At 36.3% G+C, this 23329-nt stretch overlaps 1 protein-coding gene across 1 annotated transcript in view; it reads right to left on the bottom strand.

The window, feature by feature from the left end:
• Nucleotides 1-785: 785 nt before the first annotated feature.
• The window catches only part of LOC123540539 (elongation factor 1-alpha), a 35516-nt gene continuing 12972 nt past the window's right edge, over nt 786-23329 (bottom strand). The window contains exons 3-7 of the mRNA XM_045325632.2: nt 16534-16702; nt 15815-15993; nt 12930-13212; nt 2383-2639; nt 786-1342 (exon numbers count right to left, since the gene is read on the bottom strand). Coding sequence (XP_045181567.1) covers nt 983-1342; nt 2383-2639; nt 12930-13212; nt 15815-15993; nt 16534-16702 — 1248 coding nt within the window. The 3' untranslated portion in view covers nt 786-982. The remainder of the gene's footprint in view (nt 1343-2382; nt 2640-12929; nt 13213-15814; nt 15994-16533; nt 16703-23329) is intronic.

Raw genomic sequence — 23329 nt, 5'->3', positions numbered from 1 at the left:
TGCTGCGTTTTCACAGTCCGCAAATTTATATATTTTGTAGACAGAGAACACCCAGAAATATCGGCCCGTATAGTGTTAGATAACTGTATATGAACAAAACAATAGATGTGTTAATTGAACTATTTAACTGAACTATTGAGATGAAAAAGACGGTTATACATGTATCGTTCGCAGACTCTTGGAAAACGTTTCTTGCCCGTATATCCATTGTATATCTCATTATGGTTCAGAAAATGTCACTAGGATCTGTATTCGTAGAGAGGGCGGTTTCTTTGAATTTGAATGTAAGAAAATGATCTCTTATTTTCGACGATAAGAAGTGATGTGATATTGATGCTAAATACAAACCTATGGTTGTGGAACGCCGAAGTCAAAACCATTTCGTGAAAAAAGAGAAATATTGTAAGGTTTAGAATTTGCATACATCTTAATCTTGCATTTATTCATTCTGTATTTTTGTTTATTGCTTTCTAAGGGCCGTGGATATGTCGGCAGTCACGCCTTAGATCAAGTATACAAGTCAGACCTCAATACGCCCCGACTACTCTAAAAATAGACCTCTTAATGATTTAAAAGTAAACATTTTTTTATATTTAATTCTAAAAGCCTATCCAAAATTGCTTACGCGCACAAATTGCAATTTCTTTTATCTATACAGATATTTCTATAGCACCAAGAAGGTAAAGTTTGTATGAAACCAAATTTTCCCACACTTTAAACTGAGGTATGTTAACAGTTTGTATATTTATGAACAAATGTATGAGGGAAAAAAGAAAAAGAATCTGTTATTGGTATAATATATTCTTCAGTCATGATGTTGGTTCTTTGAGCCGCTGTACACGATTCAATCGAAGTTTAACAATTAAGAAAAAGATATATCGTCCAGTGTAATTTTGGGATTATTTAATAAAGAAAATTTTTTTGCAGAATAATAGTCTACATGATTTTGCAAAATTGCTGATAGTTTTTGCATGACCTTATATTATTTCTTCTTTCCAGTTGCTTTCTGAGCCGCCTTAGTAGTCTTTCCAGCCTTCTCGGCTTTCTCGACGGCTTTAATGACACCAACAGCCACCGTTTGTTTCATATCTCGCACTGCAAAACGTCCCAGAGGAGGATACTCGGCGAACGCTTCAACAACCATTGGTTTTGATGGAACCATCTTGACAATACAGGCATCCCCTGACTTAACAAACTTCGGATTATCTTCTAAAACCTTACCGGAACGCCGATCAATTTTTTGATCGATTTCTGCGAATTTGCAGGCGATATGAGCTGTGTGGCAGTCTAGGACAGGTGCGTAACCGCTCCTTATTTCACCTGGATGGTTGAGTACGATCACCTAAAACAAGATTTCAGTTAAGACATTGTGCATGCACAATTTTTAAAGTATATGAAGTCAATTACGCTAACGCTTGGACTGTTTTAACAATTGTTTGGCTAGCTACAATACTGCAATCAATGTCAATCGTTTAACATTTTAACTGAACCCTTACGATTAGATTTTATTGAATTCTCATAAGATTGCAGGAGAATTCAGTGATTATATACCCTTAAATCATAAGAAAAACGTAGATTCAAAGGCATCATCTTTTAATTCAAACTATCGAAGGTTGCTCTAAGTGTACAATGAGTTAAATTCTATCCAACGATTCTGTTCAAAATGCTTTGTCGCGGGCCTCAAAGCGAAAAAGCGAGATTGATAAGCATAAAATCACAACGCGAAAAGGCGAAATAACGAAATTTTAACGCGCCGCCTTAGTCGACATCCCGCCAATACGATACCAGAAATCTGGCCTTTTTGCTTTGTCCCCTTCCTGTGGCGCATGTGCTATATAAAATATATCTCATTGCTTTTTTATTGTTTCGTTTGTTTTATCTGTTGACACAAGTCCAATATAGCCGGAGGTACTGGCTTGGATGAACATCGTTTTATGTATATGAATCTTATATACGACTTTCCTTGAATATAGCAAATATCTAGTACCTTGGTTGTGAAGCCAGTACCTTCCGTCTACATTCCATCTTCGTTTGGACTTGTGTCAACTGATAAAACAAATGTAACGATAAGAAGCAATGGTATATAGCTACGTCATTCCGTGGGCCACATGTTTTTATGCACAAAAATGTGAATTTGATTTTCCGAGCTGACTGACGTTGGAGTTCATTGTTTAGCACAGAGAGTGTCCTGTGCGCGAACAGAGAGGGATCCGTTTTCTCATTTTCCACAGAGAGGGATCCGATATGGGTATACACCGTGTTTTATACATTTATTCGATCAATATTCTAATGCATTGTTATAAGCACCTTTCGAACATATAACTACACCCGCAGCCAAACAAATCTGAAAAAAAATCATAATAAGATATTTGAGAAATATACCTGGGAAGTGAAGTTTGCAGCTCCCTTCGGTGGATCGTTCTTTGAATCTCCACATACATTTCCTCTCTTGATATCTTTAATAGAAACGTTCTTCACGTTGAAACCAACGTTGTCACCTGGTAAAGCCTCAGGTAGAGACTCGTGGTGCATCTCGACCGACTTAACCTCAGTAGTTAATTGTGATGGAGCAAATGTCACGACCATACCGGGTTTGAGTATACCAGTTTCTACTCGGCCGACTGGTACTGTTCCAATGCCTGCAATGTTTAGATATAATATATGCCACCGTAAGGGTCGTACATACGCTCACACGTAATGCATGAAAAGAATGCAATCTGTAATCAGTCTATTTAGCAACATTCGTCACCTTTTTGTTACAAGGGAAACAATAACCATTGTTATTATAGCTGGAGGTCAATACGTGTTTTTGGCTCCGCCTTTGAGTCAATACGACTTTTTATCATTGATCATGTGACTATTTCTAGACCAATGGAAAGGACTATAAATATAGATTTAATAATAAATGTTTTTAACCATTACCCTGCTAAATTTCTATAATGAACTTGTCCATCTTTCAATTTCGACAGTACCATTAACTGTTAAAAAGGGAGTTTTCCTAAACGATACTGACTGAATGGCAAACAATGCAGATTTTGATCAGACTGCACGAATGTACAGGCTGATCATGATCTACACTGGTCACAAAGGCAGAATCAATCGTGTCCAGCACGATAAGGATTAATATTTCATCAGGAACAACTGGTAATATACGACTTGGTAGTGACTTTTTGCCATCCGGTGCCATAATTACAAGGGACCGTTAGCTCGTTCGCCATTATGGCAAGAATGCACACGCCAGCCGTTTATTGGCCCTTTTATCATACACATGCTCTGTATTTTTATCCTGGTATTTTCGTTTTTCACAATTTTCAACAAATTCATTAGTATGAATTGCGAATGCTTTTGTCGTACACATTGTCATCAACATTTGGAAATTGGTCTGAAAACGATTCAGCTCTCTTTCACCCGCCATAATGACTTTTCTACATGATGTCGACGTGACAATCGGACATAAGTTTTTCATTTCTATATGGATCCTTTTCATAACAATTTACATTCAAAGCAAAATATGCGAGAGAAAACACTCACCAGATTTATACATAACTTATTTTCCAACTACCCTATCATCTTTTTTAAAGACATAACTTGTCGTAATTTAAAGAAGGGTATATGATAACATACTGTAACGCAAGCATATGCCGGTATCAGTACTAACTTTAAAATGTATTGTTATGTTTGATTTAAAGTCACGTCTACACAATAAAGGTCATTTGGCTACCTTCGGACTCGATAGCTCAGGAAGATCTCAGGTGCTCGTCTGGTCAGTATTTAGTATTTTGAGTGTCACCGCAAATTACGACAACCCTTGACTTTGGCGCTTCCTTTAATCAATTAGGTTATGATCAAAGGGAGATAAATACACCAAGACAGGTTTTGTCAATAATATTTTTAGAAACGGGCTACTCCTAACATTAATCACACACACAAAGCCAATGGAGGTAAAGGAGTAGTGTTTAAGAATGTTTATTAAAACGTGTGCTGTATGCTCTTAAATACGATCTGGTGCAGAGAGAACATTCCCGTGCAACGGAAAGCAGGCCTTGCTTCCTATCAGCTATGGATAATCTCAACAATGCTGGGCACATGAACTATTTTATTCCTTTGACAATAATCAGAAGATTACTCTAATCTTTAGAACACTGTTCTACATAGTCAAAGGAATATTGCCGTCCCTGAGCATTGGCGTAAAAGCTCAATTACAGACAAATAAAACTTTTAAAGTTTCGTCAATAACATACCTTTTAACAAGATTCAGTTTAACAAAAGGTTCCTTCTAGCGCATACGCAATATTATGTTTTTTTTATGCCAGAGCAGCCATAGTAGCCAGAGTTCAGCCAGAGTTAGCCAGAGCAGCCAGAATAGCCAGAACTCTGGTTACTCTGGCTGGCCAGAGTAGCCAGAGTTCAGCCAGAGTAGCCAGAGTTTCTAGGATTTTAACATTTTCTAGTTACTCTGGCTGGCCGGAGTAGCCAGAGATCAGCCAGAGTAGCCAGAACTCTGGTTACTCTGGCTGGCCAGAGTAGCCAGAGTTCAGCCAGTGTAGCCAGAGTTTCTAGGATTTTAACATTTTCTGGTTACTCTGGCTGGCCAGAGTAGTCAAAGTAGCCAGAATAGCCAGGATTTCATTTGCTGTGGTTACTCTGGCTGGCCAGAGTAGCCAGAGTTTCTAGATTTTAACATGTTCTGGCTACTCTGGTCAGCCAGAGTAGCCGGAGTCGCCAGAATTCCATTTGCTTTGGTTACTCTGGCTGACCCAGAGTAGCCAGAGTAACCAGGCTTTCATTTGCTCTGGCTACTTTGGCTAGCCAGAACAGCCAGAATTTCCTATATTCCCATTGGTTCTAGCTACCCTGGCTAGCCAGAATACCCAGAGAAAATACAGTAAAACCTGTTGCGAAATGACCCTTTTTTGTAGTCTCTGATTTTTTTGTGTTTTATGTATCAAGTGATTAATCAAACGGACTTCAAAGAATTGTCTTATTTTTCAGACAGCAGCCAGACTAGCCAAAGTTTCTAGGATTTTAACATGTTCTGGCTACTCTGGTCAGCCAGAGTAGCCAGAGTAACCAGGATTTCATTTGCTCTGGCTACTGTGGCTAGCCAGAAAAGCCAGAATTTCCGAGACGCCCATTGGTACTAGCTACCCTGGCTAGAGAGAAAATAAAGTAAAACCTGTTGTGAAATCTACATGTACATTTACATAAGTGCTCCAACAATCAATTACTGATTATAATTGGGAGGTTGGGGCAGTTGTTAAAAGCATGTTGCTATGTTACATGATACATGATATTCATGTGTTAAGAGAGTAAGAGCATTAATATATACAGCTATGTTAAAAATATTTAAAAAACCAGGATGATGACATTAGTACATATACGAGTCTAAGCCAGATGTCATGCACTGAAGGTTCACACTGTCTTTGATGTTATTATGGAAGGCGTTCTAGTATCTGATCGTACGGGGAAAAAGTTCATATGATATTGTGTTCTTGAAGATGGAATAATAAAATTTAAATTTCTAGAGGCTGTCAGGTGGTTATGATCTACAGAGATGAGGTTATCTGATATTTTTTACAACATTATTAGGGATGCATGTTTTCTTCTCTGTTCTAGTGTCTGCCATTTAAAAGTTCCAAGCATTGATGTTACGCTGCTTTGGTATGAGTAGTCATTCATAAACACATCTGGCTGCAGCTCTTTGTACCTTTGCTATCTCATATGCTAAGTTTTTCTGCCATGGATGCCATATAGTGTTACAGTATTCTAATTGTGGGCGAACGTACGTTTTGAAGGCAGTTTCTTTGATATTACGGTTATTACATTGTACATTTCTTTTTATAAATCTGAGAGTGTTACTAGCTTTTGAAGATGTAATTTCAATATGTTTTTCCAACTAAAGTCATCACTAATCGTAATCCAAAGATATTTAGCATTTTCTGTAGTTTTTAGTTCTTGATTATGTAATTTATATGGCAAGATGATATTTTTTCTCTTTTTTTTTTAAATTCTTATGATGTGGCATGTATCAAGATTGAATTCATTAGACCAATTACGTTCCTATTTTTCTAATTTTGTCAAATGATCTTGAAGTCTGTAAGAGTCTACTAACGAGTCAATGGCGAGGTATATGATGTTGTCATCAGCAAATAAGCGTATTCTACCATTAACAGAGTCGAGAAGGTCATTGATAAAACAAAGGAAGAGACAAGGACCCAACACTGAACCTTGGGAACCCCATGATAGAACTGGTAAAGAGTATGAGCCTTCAACTACTACAGATTGAGAACGATTACTAAGGAAACAGTGAATCCTGGATAGAGATGTTTTATTGACACTAAGTTTCATGTGTTTATAGAGAAGGAGTTGATGATCGACCTTGTCGAAAGCTTTCGAGAAATCCATTACAATGAGATCTGTTTGTTTTCCAAACTGGAGATTGTCAAAAAATTCTTGTGTAAAGGATAATAGTTGAGTCTCACAGCTATGTTTGGAACGGAAGCCATATTGGAAAGATGTGAGAAGATTGTTGACTAATTTGGTACTCTCAGGGTTGATTTTTTGTGTTTTATGTATCAAGTGATTCATAAAACAGATTTCAGCCAGAGTAGCCAGAGTTTCTAGGATTATAACATGTTACGAAATGACCCTTTTTGTACTCTCAAGGGTGATTTTTTGTGATATATGTATCAAGTGATTCATCAAACGGACTTCAAAGAATTGTCTTACTTTTCAGACAGAGAATACAACATGGGATGTTAACTGTCTGACTGATGGCATAAGTTGATTATAAAGGTGATCGCAATCAATCTTTTGAATGGCATTTTGCGTTTTGATAAGCATGTCACAGATACCTACCTTTTTCCAAGGGTTTAGATCAAATACCGTTATTAAGCCGCTTTAAGCGTATGTGTTCACATGTCAACATTTCGTCAACTTCCACAACTTTAAAATGCAATTTTCAGGAATTGGTTGCTGCCAGCAAGTATGAAAAATATATTTTCCAATTTCTTTTATATTATGTCTACAAGTGTAATTTATTTGGTACAAATTCGAGGCAAACACGTAAGTTAAATAAATACAAAACCAGAAGCCTTCAAATGAATATTCTTTATTTTTACAAGCAAAGTTATATGGAATTCATTGTACTTGTTTATGATATCAATATAAACAAGAGGATCCATATGGTCCTGAATATGGTCCTGAATCACACACCTACCCCTTGTGGGTCATAGTAAAAATTCACAATTTGAAACTGTTAACTCTAAATTCTGGGCATTGTGGAAGATTTTTAAGTGGGGCTAATACTGCCCTGGGAGGTGATGATTCAATCAAGTTTGAAAGAACTCCATTATAAATTTTGCTAATTTTACATGCAAAATATTTAAGCCCTTAGCCTTGTGGCTCTGAAAAAACATTTTTGCAATGTAAGTATATCATGTTTTTTCTATATAAAACTATGTAGGAGCCATTTTGACTCTGGGGGTATTGATTTGCACAACTTTGAAAAAGTCCCACTTGCCAATGCTACATGTAAAATATCTTACCTCTTGTCATTGCAATTCTTTTGAGAAGATTTTAAAAGATTTTTCCTGTATTACTATGCAAGCTCATTAGCACAAGCGGGGGCAATTACGACATCAGGGGACATGATTTGCACAATTTTAAGAGAGCTTCACTAGGCAATGCTATATACTAGGTCATGCTACATAAAAAATCTAAGTCCTGGGCCTTGTGATTTTTGAGAAGGAGAAATTTAAAGGTCTTGCTTATACAAGTCCATGTAAATTGATAAGCCCAACATACGCACGCACGGACGACAGACAAAAGTTTATCACAAAATCTCACCTTGTCAAACTGTGATATCTGAGCTAAATCTTTCAAGTATAGTGTATTAGGGTCATTCAATTTATAATGGGAGCTATAAAATATCATTTAATTTGACTTAGTCTTACCGTACACGTGCTTTGGCGGCCAAGACAGCTCTTTAAAAACCACGTAACAGGTGAATTTGCGGGGAAAAAATGAATCTAGTGGTTTTACACCCATAAGCGTTACGAGGACCTGTGTCTTTTCGTTTGAATATGGCGCAAAAAATATTTAAAAATATTTTTTATTCAACAGAAGGAATATGATACAATACACTGGGGATAAAATATGCCATGAATAAGATCCAGATTGGGTCGCAAAAAAAAAGGAAAGAAGTTTTTCCGAAGTTGCACCATGACAACCAGGTCGCGCTGCACTAAATCACAGTCCAGTGTGGTACTGAAAATCCAGGATGGATGGGTGTCGCTTCGTCGTATCTACCCTTCGTGGGAGGCTGAATTTAGCGGTGGGATGCAGCAAAAACCCTTTGGAAACCTTATGGTAGTGCGAAGGATATGATATCTTTTCTGTTAGATGGGGGGAAAAAGAAGCTAGAACCTGTATAAACTGTTAGAGGATAGAAGTACTTGTATTGAAAAATGCCTTTTTCATAATACAGGCATATGACTAGTATGTGTGTATAATGTAGCGTTGAATATCCCGACTTGCAATGTTTTTACGACTTTTTATTTTTACATTTAGAGTCTTGAGAACAATGTATTTGAAAATGAACTGTATAAGCATATAGAAAACTGTACAACTCAATTTGGGGTACGTTGAAACTAAAGTCATTTGAAGGAATTTCAAGACTCTGTTTGGCTTATTGGTAGATTACATATGTATCTAAGTAGTCAATTTAATATTTTGTCAAAATATATTCAAAAGTAGTGGATCGAAAACGTCCAAAATCCTGGGCGCCTACCAATTCAAAATAAATTGGATGTGGGCTGTAATGTCAAATATCAATGCTAATATATACTGCCACATACCTTGTTGGCTACTTTGTATAATTATAATTTATATAAAAATAAAACATACCTAAGCATTATTTACAATGTACATAAACAAACAGCTTTTACTGCATATACCCTGTTACTTTTTTTGAACGTGTCATTTTCCGATACGTGTTACTCTTAACTTTGTCCGAAAATGTTGCTGTCTAACAGTTTCTTTGTTGTTGTTTTTTTTTTTGTTGTTGTTGTTGTTTTTTTTCTTTGTTTTTGTTTTTTTTTTTTTGTTTTTTTTCTGTTTTTTTTTTTTTTAAAGATTTAGATTTTCCATCTACCAGAAAGATATAGACCTGTCCGCTTTAATCTATGTGAATTTCAACCTTCATACACCAAACACACGACACACAACAGGTCTAACTTTTTATTTACATAATAATTTTATACAACAGTTAGTGCAACCTAATTATATATAATATGATTATTGTGAAAAAGGGTCATACATTTAAAAATGGCTCTAGTTTACATGTTTAATTTCTCTGGCTGTTCTGGCCAGCCAGAGTAACCAGGACCCGTGCGCATTTCAGCTATTCCTGGTTACTGGCACGAGTCCAAGATGGCGGCGACCTACTGTTAATCGGATGTCTTTGGCTGTACCCTTGTATCCATTACCTGCTCAGTCAAGTATGAAATGTCAACCATACGTGTTCCTTCTCTTGCACGGGTGGTAAACGCGTGGGAATACGCTTAAAATGGATAGTCGACTCCGGTGCTGGTGTTGGGCATCAGAATATACAAAACCGAGGATCGAGGTAGGTGGGTTTTTGTATTCGCCGATGATAACACATTTACGAATATTTTCGAAAAAATCAAAATTCTTTTCGACACAAAAATAAATAAAGATCACATGTGTGAAATATCTGCTTTGTAATTTAAGAATCAGCTCTGTTATCACGAAAACTCTGCAGGCACGAACAGTTAAAAAAATGGAATCATGAAATGTGCTATTTCCTAACTCGAGTGTCTACGGTTTGGAAATGTGACGGTCCTAATGATCAAATACGTGTAATACAGTCATGAATATTACATATACTTGAATACAATTGATTTTGATAAACCGGAAGTGATGACGTAACGTCATTTAGGCATACAGACACTAAATAGGAAAATGGAGCGAAAGAATGGTAGCATAATGGCGGATTAAAATAGTCCTCAGTTTTTTGTGTTTTTTTTTTGTTGTTGTTGTTGTTTCTTTGCTCTGTACATCTATTTTCCTTATTTTCTTTGCAACTGTTTCATAAAATCACATGACAGATCTATGCTTGACATGTAGGTAGCATTTTGAAATAATGACATGACAGACTCTGTCATGGATTCTTAGATCATACACCACCAATACAATTTGGGGTCTCATTTTTAGCTGATTTTGCAGTTTGTGTGTTTGACTGAAAATATTTTTCTTGCAACAAACATGACCCCAGCTTTTTTTTATTTTTATTCATCACTGACAATATTCTTCAAGAAAATGTAAGCTACAGACATTTAAAATGGGTCCTGATGTGTGTGCTACAGTCATTGGAAATATGTCAGTTTTATATAGAATGAAGAAGAAACAGATATTTAGTGTGTTGTTATCTGTCAATAAATTTGTTACAATGGCATGATAATTAAACATCTGACACGTTAAATAACTTAAAATAATGTCTTAAAATTAGCTGAAATGTACGGTTCACTGTAATCATGGTCAGATATCTTAAAAATAAGCACATGGACCTATCCTTTTTATTTCACCACATTATAGGTCATATGTTTATTTACAACTGTGAGACGTTTCATTAAAAAATACATTGTAGAAAAATTTCTATTCGCGAAAATGTTATAAAAATTGTGACTTTCCCATAGATGAAACATAGCGCGAGGACCAATTTTTTCACATCAGTCTAGCAATAAATCAAGCACACGACCCTATTTTTTTTTTTTTTTTTTTGCTGAATTTTCTAAGTATATCCTGAAGTTTTTAAAAATCACAATTTAATCAAATTCTACATTGCACAAAAAATTAATTTCGATCCGAACGTGCAGAACTACCTCAAGCGTATTCGCAGCGGGAATTGGATTGCGCGAAAACCACCATTTATAAACAGGTTGTCAGAGTACATCACTACCACAAAATCGATTAGTAAGTAAAGGTGTAACTATCAGAGACCGCCTCAGAATGGCGGTGGCTGTTGGAATATGGTAAAGAATTCTCACATGGTGTGATATAATGGGAAAGGTTCCGTCCTAAATTGTGAAATATTCAAATGAAGTATCAAGATGCCTCACGTGTTGTGACGTAGTTTGATGTGGGAGAAACTTCAGAAACATACTGAATACTGTGAAATCATTAATATTCGTGGGGGATTAATTTTCGTGGATTTCGTGTTTGAGTCAATCCACGAAATTTAATCCAAACGAAGAAGTAAAATTCCCATTCGTTTTATGTTCAAAAGTTGAAATCCACGAATTCATATCGCCATGAAATTGCTGTTTTGACCAAAACCACGAAATTTTATGCCCACGAAATTAAATGATTTGACAGTACATGGTATTAATATATGAAAACCATGAAAAAGAGACTAGTTCTTTTTCGTTCTCATACTCTGTTTGCTTTACTGTAACTTTTCAATTTGCCAGTATAAATATTACGAAGATATAGCCCGTATGTATTGATTATAGGTACTCAGCGAATTTTTTGTACTCGCAAAATGCGACATCAAATGAGGAAATCAGTTACCAGTGGCACTGTGATATGCCAGATAACATTTTACTACATGTGGTAGTTTTTAGCCCGACCATTTCGATGAATAGATAGAGCTATTGGACTCACCCATTCGTCGGCGACGGTGTCGGCGTCGCCGTCGGCGTCGGCGCCCCTATTTAGTTATATAAGCTGGTATCTCAGAAAACTCATATGGGAATGGATTGAAACTTCATACACTTATTCACTGTAAAGAACTAACTAACACTGTACAGGTTCCATAACTCTTTTTTGCTTTTTTACAAAATTATGCCCTTTTTCGACTTAGCAATTTTAGTTAAGTGTTTGTATTAAGCCGGTATCTCAGTGCCCACTAATGTGACTGGATTGAAACATCACACACTTGTCCACTGTGATGATTTGACATGCATTGTACAGGAACCATAACTCTGATTGGCATTTTTACAAAATTAAGCCCCTTTTTCGACTTATATTCATTCACTGACAAGGCTGTTGAACAGTCCAGCGTTGCTGTCCGCCGACAGCTCTTGTTTTTAATATTGTTGGCAGATATATCCAACTTTTATTCAGACACGTTACAAAGGCGTTTTAGCAGGGGTATGGGCATTGGGGAGCACCCCCCACCCCCACACCACAACTTGAGCGAGGACTTTTCCCCGCTCCCAAGCCCCCAAAACTTTTGACTAAATAAACTAATTCTTCACAGGAATAAAAGTAAAAAAGGGGGGAGGGGGTGTTTATTAAAAATTAGGCGTCTTTCATGCCTTTTATCAATAATTTACTTGTTTTGATTTGCGATATGATGCATGCATCAGATTCACACATTATGTCGCTTTTTTGCACAACATATGGCACAGGCAAATTGTCCTGTCCGTTCCAATGTACTGTTGCGATGTCGTTACGTTGTACTTGTTTGTGTAAATATTCTCTTTTAACGTGACACCAAAATAATGCAACAACAATGCGACACCATTATAAAACACGTAAAGGGCAAAACACAACGCCACATAACAAATCGACAATGCAATGTAACGCACATTAATGTGACACGACAATGCTACACGACAAATCGACAATGCTACACGACGCATAACAATGTAACACAACAGTAAAACCGAATATTATGGCATTGGCACACGACAAAACGACAGAACTCAAAATTGTAACAATACCATTGTGGCAGTTGTGTCATGTGACTTGTCGTACTGTTGTTATCATGCCCAGAGAGGCTTCATTTATACTGTATCATGACGTCTGTTTTCATGTCAAAACAACCACTATATGCCCCTACCAGTGTTCTGTAGTGGATGGGGTTGGGATATAAGTTTGATGCATGAAATTTGATTTTTTACCTCCAATCTTGTAAACATCCTGGAGAGGCAGACGAAGAGGTTTGTCTGTTGGTCTTGCGGGTGGAAGAATGGAGTCAAGAGCTTCAAACAGTGTCTTGCCCGAAGCATTTCCCTCTTTCCTTTCGACTTTCCATCCCTTGAACCACGCCATATTTTTTTCTGACTCTTCAAGCATGTTATCTCCATGCCAACCGGAAATTGGTACAAAGGCTACGGCTTTGGGATTGTAACCGACTTTCTTAACGTAAGTGCTAACTTCCTTCTCGATCTCTTCAAATCTTGCCTGGAAAGCAAGATAAAAACGTGTTGATACTTCATATGATTATGTCTTTGTAGGGATGGCTCCGTGTTAAAATATATGCAGAATCCGGAGGGATTGGCTGGTGTCAGCAATTTATCAGGGTGGATTCTGCAAATAGTTTATCAGGGAACAAACGTGCGTTACAAATATCTTGCTTGAAACAAAAATGTAAAAAATTAAATGAATATTTATGACAAGTTTTCTTTTCCTTTAAGGGGACGCATATTGCTACATTCACAGTTCATACAGAAATGCGAAAGGGGTGCATATTCAAGAAATCGATGGTGGGAAAATAAAAAACATATTCCTAAACTGATATAATACTGATGGCCACCTGTAATATTCAGTATTTTGTGGATAAGGATGTGGTACTATGAATGTAATAGGAAAACAGAGGTCTTTGTGAAAGTACATTCAACACAAAATATTAAGCTTTTGTATAAGGAAAAAAACAGGTTTTTTACAAGAACAGTGTTCCAAATAATGTTGAAGGGATGAGATTTTCTTTCTAACACACCAGGTTTGTTTAAACGTGTAAAAATTTAACGCCACGTCATTTCAGCTCGGGATGGACGCCATATTTCTCATTGATAAAAATGTAAAAAAAAAAAAATCAGAGTGGGATTAGCATTGCAAGGGCATAACATGACATTCTACACAATGAATACCTTAGAACAGATATCTAAGATGCTACACAGGTCAGGCGGGTTAAATGCATACTGGCGATCACTTGAAATTCATCTTGAAAAGGTGGTTAATTTTAGTTTATTTACATGGTTTTTTATTTTCCCACGACTTCTCGGCGATTCACTGCAAATGTATTTCTGCGCCGGACGAAAGGTAACTCTAATAAACAACGGGAGACAACTTAGGTGTCAGCACGTGTACGATTTTTAAAAAAACATGTCGATGATTATAATTTCTTATCAAATAATGAATCCTATTCAGATATTCGTCTTTAATATTAGAAAATTATTATTTTCTGTTGACATTTGTCAAAAAATATTACTTACATTGGATTACTTTGCGTATCAAACTGGTTTCCGCTTCAGTTGTGAGGCACTTCCGTTATACTTTTTGACAACAATAACAAAACACAAAATGAATTAATAAAGTCACTTATAAACCGACTGCTACATAAATCAGTGTAAGTAAAGTTGTTGTTACAACATTATACATGTTCGTTACGTTATGAGATAAAGTTTATCTTGAACTGCATAATCCATTAATTACGTTTAGATGATATTGCATTTACAACTTATTTGACCCCATTTTTTTTACGTGAATGACAGCATTCTCGTGCAACTCGTGCAAACAGAGTTATGAAAAGTATGGTGGAGAATTCAAGGACAAATTATAAATGACATTAAAGTGAGGATAACTGTATATTCGTCCAGTTTTGATCATTGACATGCCTGCTGTGTATTAGTAAAACTTTATAATGGCAACATTTCTAGGCCCTTATTGTAAGTCACTAGACTTCTGTAACGATAAATGTTTAATGTATTAAGGGGAATATACTCTTTTATTTTTGAAATGTGGCATTCCTTGACCACCGTATCTTTTCTTATGCACTACTTTGTAAACAAACTAAATAATGTGTTTTAGCTTACATATGCGAAATGAAAAGCAAGACAGCGACCATATTTCACATTCTTTCTTTAAATTAGAATCTGTAGGACATTGATAAATGTTTGGACAAGGTGAAGCACTATTATTTTCGCACCAAAAAGTCTTAATTGTTGACTTTTAATGTACACAATAAGTCTTAGGTAATTCAACAATAACTTTCTTGTTTCAGTTTTCTCATTTTTATTTTAGTGAGCAATCCTTTGTGTACTTATAACAGTTGAAACAGTATCCATTTCATGTACCAAAACATTGTACTTTTATGCAGGTAAATTTTATCATACCCCACCCACTTTTTTCTAATTTCAAAGTATGCGTCCCCTTAAAAACTGTATTCTCTGTTGGGACAGCTGATTTATCTATTTTAAAGGTCTATGCTAGGTCCAATTTTCATATTTGAAAATATGAACAATTACTACATATACATGTAGTTTGTGTAAACATAAAATTGACGTGTTTTATATGTATTAACAGTACTATGCATTAGGTTTAAAATAGTACACCCTAACTACATGTATAGCATGACACAGTATAAATGTGCACTAACAAAAAAAAATGGATTTTTTAATAACCAACCGCCACTACATGACATTTAATGGTGAATGTAACTCCATATAAGAATTAATTAACATACTCGTAAAATTAAAATCATTTGATTAAGATTTTCTATTTTGTAGTAAATATCTAAAATATTTTTACAAAAGATGGGCAGTTTATATAATCTTTAATGTAAGTGACTAACATTCAGATATTTAGTGTTTGCATACCTGTTTGGAATCCTTTGCCGAAGGCAAAACTCTTTCTAGAAGTGGAATCAAAACGTATTTTTATTTTATACCGATATGACTTTTCGTCTCAAAATGTTTTGAGTGCCGTTTCTACTGAAACTATATGTTGCCCTTAACTTGTTAACAGTTAAGTTTTGATATGTTGCCCTTGTTAACAGTTAAGTTACCTGAGAATATGGTGGTTCGGTGACGTCCATCTTGTTAACACCTACGATCAACTGTTTCACGCCAAGTGTGTAAGCAAGCAAGGCATGCTCTCTCGTCTGGCCGTTCTTTGAGATACCAGCTTCGAATTCTCCAACGCCTGCAGCAACGATTAGCACGGCACAATCTGCCTGTGACGTTCCTGTAAAATTCTAAATTTCATTAGTCTGTAAATAAAACTGTTTCACAATTTCTCAGGTGCAAAAGTTAGTAGGTTCGATACTCAATCAGTCAAGGTAACTGAATGACGTAGTCTCGTCTAACACCTATTTAAAACCACATGTTCACAAAGCAGAGCATTAAGGCAAGAGTGGACGAAATGGCCCAGTGGTAACACTGACAACGACACCAGGTCACTGTTGTCGTGAGTCCTAGCCACCACTCCTTTAACTAAACTTATTAACATAATTATGAATTATAGTGTTTTACACCTAACACGTTAAAGAACCAGGAAAGTACGACACGTGCGCACGACATCTTATCTCGAGCGCACGACATCTTATCTCGTGCGCTCGACATCTTATCTTGTGCGTATAACATCATATCTCGTGCGTTCGACATCTTATCTCTTGCGCACGACATCTTATCGGACTGTACTTTTTGGTTAAAATTTCGCTTATTATCTTCAAATCGGCTGACTAAAGTTTCCTAAAAACCATTGTGCAAACTATGAATGTAATACCAGTGATCATGTTCTTGATGAAATCACGGTGACCTGGGGCGTCAATGACGGTGACGTAGTACTTGGTGGTCTCAAACTTCCACAGAGCAATATCAATGGTGATACCACGTTCTCTCTCTGCCTTCAGTTTGTCCAACACCCAGGCATACTTGAAAGAACCCTTACCCATCTGTAGAAAAAAGATGAATGAAATGAAGCTACAGCTGAAAAGATATATAATTGTTTTCTTAGTCTTTACAATTACTTTTTCTCTTCAATACTTTTCAGCAAGTGTAAGACACGATACTAAAATACACTCAGTTCTTTTGCATACCTTTGTTAACTGGAGGATCACTTATTAAAATACTCGTTTAAAGCAACCATAAAAAAAATGTCCTCGGGATCGCATATACTAAGAAGCTTGCAACATAGTGAAGGAAGCAGCAAGTCAGGTTGGGTTGAATATGTGCAGATATGAAATAAGGTGCTCTTTAGAACAGATATCAACGTACCAGCAACTGTCTGCATACTTTCTGTTTTGATATCTACAGTAAACTGTCTGAAATCGATAAATGCCATGTCTCGACATTGTGTGACATTAGGTGATTCCAGATACATGTACATGTTTATACTGTACAAATCAGTTTTTTAGTCCAAATTTTTTACATTGCTATTTCATTCTAAACGATTTTATGACATTAAAATGATTTGACCCGCACCATTAGAAAACCAACATACTGCATTTGCGATAAGCATGGATCCAGACCAGCCTGTGCATCCGCGCAGTCTGTTCAGGAACCATGCTGTTCGCTAACGGTTTCTCTAATTGCAATAGGCTTTGAAAGCGAACAACATGGATCCATGCTGATCGCAGTTGCACTATGTTGGTTTACTCATGGTGCGGCTCATTTAACATTTAAAGTAGTGGAGTCTGATACCTTAACACCACGCGTAACATGTAGAATAAGTTGTCGTGTCATACAGACCAGTATGCAGGTCTCCGCAAAACCATTTGAACGAGAGAGAGAGAGAGAGAGAGAGAGAGAGAGAGAAAGAGAGAGAGAGCCTACATCTGAACAAACTTGAGAGATATTCATGCAACGGCTCTGTCAGAGTTTAGTGAAAATTAATTTCTTGAATTTATTGTTCGTGGAAGAAGTCATTTAATGCAAAACACTGACGACGGACAGTGGACGTCGGATCACCCATCTGTAGTTATAGCTCTCCATGGGCACCATTTAGGAAACAAAACCTGACAGTTCTAAGGGACAAAGCAGAGTTAATGCATTCGAACGGTTATTTCAAATCAAAAGAAATAGCTTAACATGGATCGTGACAGAAAATTTCATTTAGTGATCCTATAAAGTGCCTTAATCAACGTGTCCAACAGCTATGTTATTATGTCAAAATGTGGCGTAAACTTGTCCAAATAGTGTCTTATTATGTCCGGAAGCTATTGTGTTAAGTTAATTTGAGACCTGAACTTATTCACGTCGTATGTTGTTATGTCCAACAGCTATTTTATTTTGATGAGAACTTATCGAAATAGTCTTACTATGTCTAAAAGCTGTGTAATTATATAAAAACACTATGTCTTTATGTGAAACAGCTGTTATTATGTCAAGCAGCTATGCTATTATGTAAGAACCTGTTCAAATCGTGTCTTATGACCAGCAACTATTTAATTATGTATAAACATAGTGAGATTTTGTTCAAATAGTGCTTTATTATGTCCGACAGTTACCTTATTATGTCATATCATGAAGGGAACCTGTCCAAAATAGTCTAATTAAGTCAAATCAGTATGATATTTGTCCAAACTGGGATGTAACTTGTCCTCAAAGTGATTCATTATGTCAAACTGCTACGTCATGTCAAAAGTATATGCTGACCAGTTCGTACCATACTGACAGAACAATGCAATCCTCTCACGCAATAACACGTTCCAAAGACAATTTCACATTATACGTAGAAAAGATGACATACATTGTGTTATAGCATCAAAGCTATTTGACAAAATAAGACAATATTTGGACAGATCCGACTTAAGACAGTTTCGGCGTTCCATATGTCCCACGATGTTTTGCCACTCGTAATTTCATTTTTTCCCCTTTCAATTTCTTCCTAGTACATAATTGGAGCGAATTTGCAATACTGAATAAGATCCCAAAAAAACAACATTAAATAGAAAAGTCATTCATTCGATGAGAAATAAATGAAATTTTCGTCGTTTGAAAGGAGTGAATTAGACGAAAATTGATTTCCCTTGATAGGTTAGCTCCGATAGGTGTCGCTGTAGATGATGCACGAAGTTTTCAGATTTGGCGCTAAATAGTCATTAAGCTTTGGGAACGACCGACGGCAGGTTGTGATTTTCTTTGTTATGCGACAATGGATAAATCTGATAAACCTGTACACGCAGAAACCGGTAATGGCGGTTCGTTATCTTCGGATTTGAAAAACGATATTAAAGAACTTATTGGTGAAAAAAGTGGACAAAAACACGATTTGAATGCGCTGAGAAAAGAGGTTCGAGGTAATTCTTTGTCAGTATCTTCTTAAGTGAAAAAGTTAAGGACTAAGAAAGACATACGTTGGAAGTACGAAGGAAACCGTATTCAATTTGATTTTAACTCCGAGTTGAAGGAAACTTTGAAACAAAGACTTTGGGCGATAGATAATGGAAAAATGGAATATGCCGTGGATTTGTTCAAAGAGTCGTGTGATAAACTCCGGGTTCGGAATAAACACATCCGGATTGCCGATTCAACAGAAGGAGGGTGTATGCAACCCTCTCGCCAGCAACTCCGAAGACGAGTCACGAATCAGTAGGGCAGATTCACGTGCCCTCAAGAAGAAGGTCAAACAAAGGTCTAAATCGTTTAATAGGCCTTCCGCTGCATATGGTATTTCTGGTGCTGGTAATCGTGCATGGGGAGGTCCATCCGTTTTCACAGGGACGTTTCCTACTCGAAACCATGGACAAACAAATGAACCCAGGTATGGCTCCTTTCGCGGCTCCTCTGCCGCGCCATCCTTCAGACGAAACCCCTTTACCCCGGGTCCATGCTTCGCTTGCGGAGAGCTCAACCACATTAGAAGAACGTGCCCCTACACAAGGACGGCGCAGCAACCTGAATTACCCGGAAGAAAATGAGAGTGTCCCAGTTGGGGAAAACCCAGATATTGACTTTCAAGATGAGTATTCTATTTTTAGATCTTTTGAGTATGATAAAAATTTAAAGTTTACAGACGATTTGAATACGAACAGGGACAGAAAGATATTATTGTTAAAAACTGATTAAAAGATCATATCGATTTTGGGAAGGCTATAGGAGCAAGTCAGTTTATTTTAGATACCATTTTTTATGGATACAAAATTCCATTTTACTCGTTACCAAGTAGATCTTTTTCTAGTTATAATTCGTCTGCTTTAAAAGAAAGTTATTTTGTTAAAGAGGCTATACAAAGTTTATAAGACAGGTTTAATTGAATAGTGTGCAGATATACCTACAGTTGTTAGTCCTTTGTCTGTTTCTACACAAAACAATGGCAAAAAACGTCTTATTTTAGATTTACGATTAGTTAATAAACATGTATGGAAACAGTCGGTGAAATATGAAGATTTGAGAATCGCACTCATGTATACCAAAAAGGACAGTTGGATGATAAAATTTGATATTCACTCTGCATATCATTTTGTGGATATATTTTTACCACTCACAGAATTTCTAGGGTTTTCTTTTGTTGACATGAAAGGTATAGTTCGCTATTATAAATTTTTAGTACTCGCATTTGGATTAGGAGTAGCACCTTATTTTTATACAAAATTGACCCGCCCTTTAATAGCAAAATGGAGGGGAGAAGGAAAAAGGGTAATTATGTTTCTTGATGACGGTTTTGGTGTAGCAAATAATCTGGGGTTAACTAAACAATAATCCATGGATGTGAAGCATTCGGGTTTAATACTCAAGGCTGATAAGTCACAGTGGTGCCCCGTACAAATTTTAGAATGGCTCGGTGCTATTTTAAATTCTATTGAATTTACTATTAGTATTCCTCAGCACAGGACTGATAAAGCAATGTCAATGCTCCATGAGCTGAAAATGTAAAATGGGTCCCGGTTAGAAAGGTCGCCAGTTTTGTGGGACAGATTATTTCAATGAGTATTGTTGTAGGTCCTGTATCACAAATTATGACTCGTAATATGAGCATGGATATTTTGCAAGCCCGTACATGGAATTCTTACATAAAATTGTCCGTAGAGAGTCGACAGCAGTTAGCATTCTGGGAAAACACTTTGATTTCTCTTTATGTTAGGCACTTGAATACCTCAGATTATTGTTCTAGGATCGTTTATAGCGATGCCTCTAATACAGCATTTGCGGGCTATGAAGTAGGTACTGTAAACGGGGTGTCTCACGGGACATGGTCTCAAGAAGTCTCTTAAGTCCTCCACGCGGAGAGAACTATGTGCCGTTTATAGGATTTTACGGTCTTTAGTTCATGTATTGGGAAATCAAAGAGTGAAGTGGTTTACAGACAATACAGTCGTATGTACTATAGTTCAAAAAGGGTCTATGAAACCAGAATTGCAAGACTTGGCCTTAAAGATTTTCAATTTTACCTCGATACATTCTATTCATTTAGAAGTAGAGTGGTTACTAAGGAGTATGAATGAAAGGGCAGATTATTTATCAGAAGTGGTAGAAACTGATGACTGGGGGACATCTTTTGAAATCTTAAAAATGATACAAGAAAGATGGGGAACATTAGATATAGACTTTTTGGCGTCAGAACATAATGCGAAATTGCCAATTTTCTATTCAAAATTTTGGTGTTACAAGTCTTCTGGTGTAGATGCATTTACTTTTGACTGGGGTAAAAAGTTTGGATTATATGTCCCTCCTGTCATTTTAGTAAGCAGGGTCTTAAAGAAAATGAAAAATGTAAAGCCAGAGGTATTTTGGTTATTCCCGAGTGGACATCTGCCAATTTTTGGCCGTTACCCACAGATAAAGAATCCTATACTTCATGTAAAAATGGGAAAGGAATGTTTGGAACTGGAAATTTGAAATTCATTATGTTAGCCTTGTATGTGAATTTTAAATAGAATAAGGGAAATAACTTATTTAGACATATATGTATATTACAAACTAAGTGGCCTCCCTTGGTATATTGGCGTGGCTGCCTTTAGAATTAGCTGGCAGTAAACTGTCTAGGCGCATGCCTTGGAACAACATGTTATTTTTTCATGTTGGGAATTATGTGTGGATATATGCACATTGTATTGGACCCCTAATAGTGATGTTTAAAAAATGGCATTTGTTTAGTATATTCTTAATAGTTGACCATGTTTCGCACTGTGTTGCAAATTTTAAACAACTTTTACCGTGCCGTTTTTTTTAAATTTTGTATAATTTATGGTACTCCTCAAGCTCAAGTAGAGACCAGTTTCAGTGAGATGGCCACTATCTAAAACGTTTGCAGAGAATTCATTACAGCATTAATTTTGATAAAAGAAACATCAAACTATTGTTAAACAATTATAAAACACAAAATAAAACTGTAAATATCATTTTTTCTAGGGTGCCTCAAGTAAACAGATTTAATGAGACAGAATTCTAACTCCAACATTGAAAAATTAAGGTCGAATCCTGTGGGTCTGGTTTGAATTTTGCTCACTTCATTCAAAAATAACCTTGGGGCAGAAGTGAAACCTACCTGCATTTCTTCCACAATATGTAATCTAAAGAATGAAGGCAAAATAGAGAACTTTTACCGCATGTAACTCAGTATTTTTAAAGATGTCTAACTCTACCCTTCCTGATTCAGAGGTAAACTCACTTTGAACAGCAAGAAATCGCTTATAAAATGAAAATTTTCCGCTTTTATACAATACATCCATAATAAGTCTTGAAAGAAGTAAAAACTTACTAGAAAAAAGGAAAATATGGAAAAAAAATTTTTTGGTCCCAGTGGGGTTTGAACCTATGCCCCCCTGAAAATTGCAGTCAAAGTAGGTTTATGGTAGGAATTGAATACTCTTCAAAAAGGAGGCACTCTATTACGGGTCCAATACCTTTATGGTTATATGTAAATATGGGTTTAGTACCGAGATATTGATTGATAGGCATATGCCTTTTAACAGTTTGCTTATAAGTAAACAGGGTACTATGTGTGATTATTGCGCATAGGGTTGTAGTAACATTTATAGAACGAATTTACAAAAGCATGATTTATTGGTTCGAAATTGTGCGATATGACACGGAAACAATTACACATTGTGGTACACATGGTTGTAATAATACTAAGCTATCAATATAAATTATTATGGTTTAAATGATTGTTGTATCTCATCACACTAATGTGAGTTTGATTGAGATATAAATTATGAGATACCTATGTAACAGTCTTTTTTAGAATTACGCAATATATTTAAACTGAAAAGTTTCGAAAAAAAATAGTCTTATTTATGTTTAATTTTTAACAATTTTATGTAGAACATAGTTGATATATATAATGAAAATTAAATTAATTTGAAATATTATATTTCTATACAGGTTATTTTTCCAGAGTTATGCTGATGACATAGAGCAGCTGCCGGACGTCCTGGCGGACAAGGTCTTCTTACGACCAGATATACTCAAAGAATCTAGAGCGGAAAACACCTGTTTGGCTTACAAAGGAGGATTCAAACATTGGAGGGCATGGGCTTTGAGTAACGGACTTGAGAGTAAGGATACATTGCCCGCTAGGGCGTTCCATTTAGCGTTGTATCTGGCATCCTTGGCACAATCCGCCAATACACACAGTC

This window comes from Mercenaria mercenaria, chromosome 16 (genome assembly GCF_021730395.1).
Source record: "Mercenaria mercenaria strain notata chromosome 16, MADL_Memer_1, whole genome shotgun sequence".
In the NCBI taxonomy this organism is placed as follows: Eukaryota; Metazoa; Mollusca; class Bivalvia; order Venerida; family Veneridae; genus Mercenaria; species Mercenaria mercenaria.
The sequence above is the reverse complement of the archived record's forward strand: the minus strand, read 5'-3'. Positions and strand labels throughout refer to the sequence as shown.